General features: G+C 52.9%; 1 protein-coding gene across 3 annotated transcripts in view; it reads left to right on the forward strand.

The window, feature by feature from the left end:
- Nucleotides 1–7,006, forward strand: part of LOC123504769 (protein bric-a-brac 2-like) — a 17,646-nt gene extending 10,640 nt beyond the window's left edge. Inside the window, exons 6-10 of one of the 3 annotated variants that reach the window (XM_045255579.1) lie at nucleotides 398–547; nucleotides 2,167–2,394; nucleotides 3,077–3,344; nucleotides 3,806–4,049; nucleotides 4,602–7,006. In XM_045255579.1, the coding sequence (XP_045111514.1) occupies nucleotides 398–547; nucleotides 2,167–2,394; nucleotides 3,077–3,344; nucleotides 3,806–4,049; nucleotides 4,602–4,964 (1,253 nt within the window). In that variant the 3' untranslated portion in view covers nucleotides 4,965–7,006. The remainder of the gene's footprint in view (nucleotides 1–397; nucleotides 548–2,166; nucleotides 2,395–3,076; nucleotides 3,345–3,805; nucleotides 4,050–4,601) is intronic. The other 2 variants (XM_045255597.1, XM_045255589.1) reach the window with 2 other exon arrangements.
- Nucleotides 7,007–7,500: the final 494 nt, after the last annotated feature.

The raw sequence follows: 7,500 nt of genomic DNA on the forward strand, positions 1-7,500 counted from the left end.
ACACCCAAAACACCGCAAAACACCCAAAAACACCCAAAACACCCCAAAACACTGAAAACACCCAAAACACCCCAAAACACCAAAACACACCCATAACACCCCAAAACACTCAAAAACACCCCAAAATACACCCAAACATGCCCCAAAAACACTAAAACACCCCAAAACACACCCAAACACACCCATAACACCCAAATACACTCAAAACACACCCCAAAAACACCCAAAAAACACTCAAAAAACACCCAAAACACACCGCAAAACACTTCAAAACACCCAAAACACCCAAAACACCCCAAAACACCCCCACCCCAAAACTCCCCAAACTCCCCAAACAAACTCAAATAACCAATCTGTGTGTGTGTGTGTGTGTTTGTGCGCACGGGCGGACACTCAGGAGGAGCCCCACACCCCCCTGTGTCCCACGCCCCGCCCGCCGCCCACGGACATCACGGCGCCCATCCTTCACAAGCGCTGCACCCCCCCGCCGCCCACGGGCCGCCCCCTCTCCCGGAGCTCGGCCCGTCTGTGGGTTTGCCTCAGCCAGGTAACTTTGGAGGTGGTGGTGGTGGTGGTGGTGGTGGTGGTGGTGGTGGTCTCTGTCTGTCTGTCTGTCTGTCTGTTTTGTTTTGTTTTTATTCCTGTTCTCTCTCTCTCTCTCTCTCTCTCTCTCTCTCTCTCTCTCTCTCTCTCTCTCTCTCTCTCTCTCTCTCTCTCTCTCTCTCTCTCTCTCTCTCTCTCTACTACTACTACTACTACTACTACTACTACTACTACTACTACTACTACTACTACTACTACTACTACTACTACTACCACCGCTTCCTTCCTTGCTTCCTCCTCCTCCTCCTCCTCCTCCTCCTCCTCCTCCTCCTCCTCCTCCTCCTCCTCCTCCTCACCGTGTCCCTGTAGAAGCCTGGCTAACACTCACGCACACACACACACACACACACACACACACACACACACACACACACACACACACACACACACACACACACACGCTTGAGAACGCATGGTATTCAAATGAGCTAACTCTCTCTCTCTCTCTCTCTCTCTCTCTCTCTCTCTCTCTCTCTCTCTCTCTCTCGCGCCGCCACCACCGCCACGCCGCCGCCGCCGCCGCCGTCGCCGCCGCCTTAACGCTCTGTAGCCTCGCCGTGTTGCAAACAATCAACAAACAAACACACAAACAAACAAACAAGCAAACAAACAGAATATTAATAATTTCTTTTATTTATTTATTTATTTGTTTGTTTGTTTGTTTTTTTTCATTTCTTTAGTTCTGTTTTTGTTTGTTTGTTTGCTTGTGTTTGTTTGTTTGTTTGTATGTTTGTATGTTTATCTTCTAGGAATGTGTTTGTGTTGTCATGTGTTTGTTTATATCTGTGTGTGTGTGTGTGTGTGTGTGTGTGTGTGTGTGTGTGTGTGTGTGTGTGTGTGTCATCTGCCACACACATTCATGCACACACACACACACACACACACACACACACACACACACACACACACACACACACACACACACACACATAGCTTTGAGCAGGACGTACGTGTGTGTGTGTGTGTGTGTGTGTGTGTGTGTGTGTGCATGAATGTGTCTGTATGTACGTAGCATCATGACACACACACACACACACACACACACACACACACACACACACACACAAATTTTCTTGCGTTTACACATGCATAGGCCTATATAGACCTAGGGAATGAATGAAAGAAAAATTTGTTGGCTTCAGTGCTTACTCTCACTCTCTCTCTCTCACTCACTCACTCACTCACTCTCTCTCTCACTCACTCATTCTGGTGTTTGCATGTTTGTTTGCCTGTGTTTGCTTGCTTGCTTTCATTAGAGTTAGTGGTTTATGTGTAAGGACCTCCCTCTCTCTCTCTCTCTCTCTCTCTCTCTCTCTCTCTCTCTCTCTTTCTCTTTCTCTTAAACATATCAAATCTTTTCTCCTTCTTCTTCTTCTTTTCCACTTCCTCCTCCTCCTCCTCCTCCTCCTCCTCCTCCTCCTCCTCCTCCTCCTCCTCCTCCTCCTCCTCCTCCTCCTCCTCCTCCTCCTCCTCCTAAACATTATTTGAACCACATAGACCTCAAATATAAACTTAAAAAACCTCATTTCTATACCCTCTTCTCTCCCTCCCCACTTGTGACAGACTCGTCCCTACCCCCCCACGTACTGCCAGGCCTATCCCCGGGTGATGACGGGGCTGGCACCTCACACGCGGGGGACTACAACACGGCCTATGGAGGCTATGCGAAAACAGAAGCAGACGCGCAGCATATGGGGTCAGATGCTACGGACTCCAGCGGGCAAAGAATGACTGTGACTCCGGAACTCTTGGGTCTAATGCCCTCAAATACAACATCTCATTATTCGTCAGGTGAGTGCTGGGGTGTGTGTGTGTGTGTGTGTGGTGTCAGGTGAGTGTGGGTGTGTGTGTGTGTGTGTGTGTAGGTGTGTATGTCGTCAGGTGAGTGCTAATAAACGGTTTATTAATTAGGCAATGTAACTGTGTACACTGTGTGTGTGTGTGTGTGTGTGTGTATTGTCAGGTGTGTGTGTGTGTGTGTGTGTGTGTGTGTGTGTGTGTGTGTTTTAAATCTCTTTCCTTTTTTTTTTTTCTGTGAGTGAGTTAAGTGTGTGTGTGTGTGTGTGTGTGTTTTAAATATCTCTCATTTTTTTATTTCTGTGAGTGAGTCAGCTGAGAGAGAGAGAGAGAGAGAGAGTGTGTGTGTGTCTGTATTTAACTCCGTTCCTAACCTGCTATAACACGTGTCAACAAAAGCAGCTGTCACGTGATCAGCTGATGGATGTAAACAAAGCCACGTGGTCTTGTGAAACGTATAGAAAACGAGATTTGTGTTGAGATCTTATGGTAATCTCTCTCTCTCTCTCTCTCTCTCTCTCTCTCTCTCTCTCTCTCTCTCTCTCTCTCTCTCTCTCTCTCTCTCTCTCTCTCATTCTTTCCAACCTTCCGTATCTATCCGATCTCTATCTCTCTCCTCCTCCTCCTCCTCCTCCTCCTCCTCCTCCTCCTCCTCCTCCTCCTCCTCCTCCTCCAGATACTGAAAGCTTATCAGGCACACCGGGGGGCAGGAAGCTTTGGACAGACGAGGATATGGACAAGGCTCTGGATGCCCTTCGAAACGCGGTCATGTCCCTTAGCAAGGCCGCTCACGTGTACGGCATCCCGGCCACCACCCTCTGGCAGCGCGCCCACCGTATGGGTATAGAGACTCCGAAGAAGGAAGGCCCCAATAAGACCTGGAGTGAACATGACTTGACGGGCGCTCTTGAGGAACTTAGAAGTGGGAGAATGAGTGCTAACAGGTGTGTTTTTGTGGTGTTTTTAGGGTGTTTTGAGGTGGGGTGTTTTGGGTGTTTTGGGGTGTTTTTGAGGTGTTTAAGTTAGTTTTGGGGTGTTTTAGGTGTGTTTTGGGGTGTTTTGAGATGTTTTAGGGTGTTTTGAGGTGTTTTTAGGGTGTTTTGAGGTGTTTTGAGGTGTTTTTAGGGTGTGTAAGATGGTTTTGGGGTGTTTTTAGTGTTATTGGGGTGTTTTTGGGGTGGTTTGGGTGTTTTTGATGGGTTTCAATGTTGGAATTAACCATTTTTTTTCTCTCTCCTCCTCCTCCTCCTCCTCCTCCTCCTCCTCCTCCTCCTCCTCCTCCTCCGTCTTCGTATCAATATCCTTCCTCTTCCTCCTCTACTACTACTACTACTACTACTACTACTACTACTACTACTACTACTACTACTACCACACACACACACACACACACACACACACGCAGGGCCTCCAAAGAGTTCGGCATCCCCAACTCTACTCTGTACAAGATCGCGCGGAAGGAAGGCATCAAGCTTTCCTCGCCCTTCTCGGCCATCCAGCCCTCCTGGAACCCTGACGACCTCAACAAGGCCCTGGACGCCATCAGGGGCGGCATGAGTGTGCAGAAGGCGGCGCAGGAGTACGGCATCCCCACGGGCACGCTGTACGGCCGCTGCAGGAGGGAAGGCATTGAGCTCAGCAAGTACCAGGTAAGTGTTGTTGTGTTTTGGGCGTTGCGGGTGTTGTCCATCATAGGGTGCTCATATCATTGTGTTGTGCTATTGTGTTGCGGTGGTGGTGGTGGTGGTGGCCGCTCCTGGTCGCTGGCTGGATGGCTGGATGGCTGGATGGCTGCATGCGTCGCGGCGGTCTATTCTCTCCCTCTTCCTCTCCTTCTCCTTCTCCTTCTCCATCTCCATCTCGCTCTTCCTCTTCCTCTTCCTCTTCCTCTCTCTCTCTCTCTCTCTCTCTCTCTCTCTCTCTCTCTCTCTCTCTCTCTCTCTCTCTCTCTCTCTCTCTCTCTCTCACCCCCGCCGCGGCATAAGAGGGGATGAAGGGGGACGGCACCGTCCGGCTGGGGGGTGCCGCCCCCCTTCTCAGCCGGAGTGTGGGCGCGGCGGCTCGTCGCCGCCCATGTCCTTCCCCGCCCCACCGCGCCGCGCCGGTCCCCGCGCCCCGCGCCGCCCACCACGCTGTGCCTGGCACTTGGCGCGGTGGGCGGCGCGGCGCGAGAGGGCTGTGCGGGACACTGTGTGCCGCAGGGCGTGCCGTGGTCGGGGGAGGACATGAAGGACGCCCTGGAGGCGGTACGCGTGGGCGAGATGTCCATCAACCAGGCGGCCATCCACTTCAACCTGCCGTACTCGTCGCTGTACGGCCGCTTCAAGCGCGGCAAGTACGAGGACGGTCTGCCCCACCAGGACTTCCTGCACCAGGAGATGACCATCGAGCACTACCCCGCCGAGCCCCAGGCCGGCCCCGGGGCCCCGCCCCCAGCCGCCTTGCAGCAGCAGCAGCAGCAGCACACGCCGCCGCCCACCAGCCAGCAGGGGCCGCCTCCCGCCCAGGGCCAGGCGGGCCCCCAGCAGCAGCTGACGCCGGGGCCGCCCGCCGAGCATTATTGACTAGATGAAGGGAACACTGGCCGCCACAGCGCCGACGGGGCCACCGCCGCAGAGCGCGGCCCCTCGGACTCAGAGCAGAAGCAAGCCACGCCGCAGCCGCCACAGCAGCCGCCATCAGACGTGCGCCCGCAGCCGGATCCGCCGGCGCCCTCCTCGTTGGGCGCCGCCAGCTCCGACTATGGCGAGAGCGGCGGCCCTCCCACGCCCGTGGTGTTCACGGGCGGAGAGGCGCCGCTGTACTCAGCAGCCGCCGCAGCCGCCGCCGCCGCGGCAGCAGTGGAGCACCACCCGGCGCTGTACTCGCCGCCGGCGTCGCTAGCGGGGCAGGAGCCGCTGTACCCCGCGGCGGCGTCGCTGGCGCAGCCACACCCGCAGGTGTACCCGCACTACTACCCGCTGCCGGAGTATGCGGGGCTGCGGCCCGAGTACCGCTATCAGTACCCGCCGCCGCGCCCCGATGAGCCTCCGCGGCCTGTGCAGTACCCGCACTACCCGCCCTACCACTTCTGACGCTGTGGCAGCCGGTGTTCCCGCAGACCCGCCACCCGCACCCCGTGACGTGTCGCGCCGCCCACCGCATCCCGCGCTGGCCCGCGCACGCCAACAACAACAACAACAACTTCAGTACGGGGCCAACAACAACAACAACAACAACAACAACAGCAACAACAACAGTAAACATAAACAACATCACGCCAAGGAGAAGCTGCTGACACACTGAAGGACCAGCAGCACCACCAGCAGCAGCAGAGCAGCTGAGCAGCTGAGCAGCTGAGCAGGGGACGAGATTAGCAGGCGAGGCGCCGCCAAGACACACACACACACACACACACACACACCAGCATCCTGACACTCAGTGTCACACACACACACACACACACACACACACACACACACACACACACACACACACACACACACACACACACACACACATCCCGGGCCTCGTTGGTCACGCAGTAAGATATGAGGGGGAGCGGAGCTCCCTGCCCGCCCCGCCCCGCCCCGCCCCGCCCCCCAGGCCAGCACACGAAGCAACCCTCAGGGTCCGCGGCCCCCCCAAGACAGCAGCAGCAGCAGCAGCAGCAGGAGGGAGGGGGGCGCCGCGCCTCTGTCAGGACTAGATTAGTTAAATGCACTATTTTAATATTGGGGGAGGGGGGGAGGGGATGCGCGGACAGGGAGGGGGGAGGCAGCCAGGCGCCCCCTCCTCCCTGCCGCACCCTACCCCCCCTCTCCTCGCGGGGGGGCGCCAGTGCCAGCCCCCCCCCCGCCCCCAGGGGACCGTTTCAGGTGAGGTGGTTAACACTACCGTCTATCTAGTGGCTCTTGTAGGCTGTACTCTCTCTCTCTCTCTCTCTCTCTCTCTCTCTCTCTCTCTCTCTCTCTCTCTCTCTCTCTCTCTCTCTCTCTCTCTCTCTCTGTCTGTCGTAGTCGTGAGTGTTGGTGTAATTGTTATTATGATGTATTGTGTCGGTGCAGGATTGTAAGGCGTTAGGAACATACACCACCACCACCACCACCACACACACACACACACACACACACACACACACACACACACACACACACACAGACACAGACACAAGATATACAGCCTTTCTTACATTGTATACTAAAAAAAAAAAATTTCTCTCTCTCTCTCTCTCTCTCTCTCTCTCTCTCTCTCTCTCTCTCTCTCTCTCTCTCTCTCTCTCTCTCTCTCTCTCTCTCATTTAAAGACACGCTCTCTATCTCTGTGTCTTATCAAATCTACCTCTTGTTAATGGGGAGTGTTCAGAACTATTCCACCAGATGTCACCACTACCACATGTCCCTTGCTCACGTGACCTTACCTGACCTTACCTGACCTAGAATATTGGTGCATTAATTCCCAAAGTCCTTATATTTCTAGTTTTTCAAGGGCAAACACAATGGCAAACAAATGAAAAGCTTACTTGTTGCTGCTTCCCTGAAAGATAAGGAGTAGCCAGATCAGGGAGCAAATGTCTCTAAACTGTGGACATTTTGAAGCGAGTTTAAAATGTCTTGTGTCCAATTTTCGAAGGCTGGTCAAAAACAGACATTTTTTTGAACAGTGAGCAAATGTTTCGAAATTGTGGACATTTTGAATCGTGTTTGAAATGTCTTTTTAATCGAGTTTGAGACATTTTTTAACAGGGAACAAATGTCTCTAAACTGGACATTCTGAATCGTGTTTAAAATGTCTTGTGTCCAATTTTCGAAGGTTGGTCAAAAAACAGACATTTTTTTGAACAGGGAGCAAATGTCTCAAAACTGTGGACATTTTTAATCGAGTTTGAAATCAGGGAGCAAATGTCTCTAAACTGTGGACATTTTGAATCGTGTTTAAAATGTCTTGTGTCCAATTTTCGAAGGTTGGTAAAAAAACAGACATTTTTTTGGATCAGGGGGCAAATGTTTCGAAATTGTGGACATTTTGAAGCGAGTTTGAAATCAGGGAGCAAATGTCTCTAAACTGGACATTCTGAATCGTGTTTAAAATGTCTTGTGTCCAATTTTCGAAGGTTGGTCA

This window comes from Portunus trituberculatus, chromosome 2 (genome assembly GCF_017591435.1).
Source record: "Portunus trituberculatus isolate SZX2019 chromosome 2, ASM1759143v1, whole genome shotgun sequence".
NCBI classification, from domain to species: Eukaryota; Metazoa; Arthropoda; class Malacostraca; order Decapoda; family Portunidae; genus Portunus; species Portunus trituberculatus.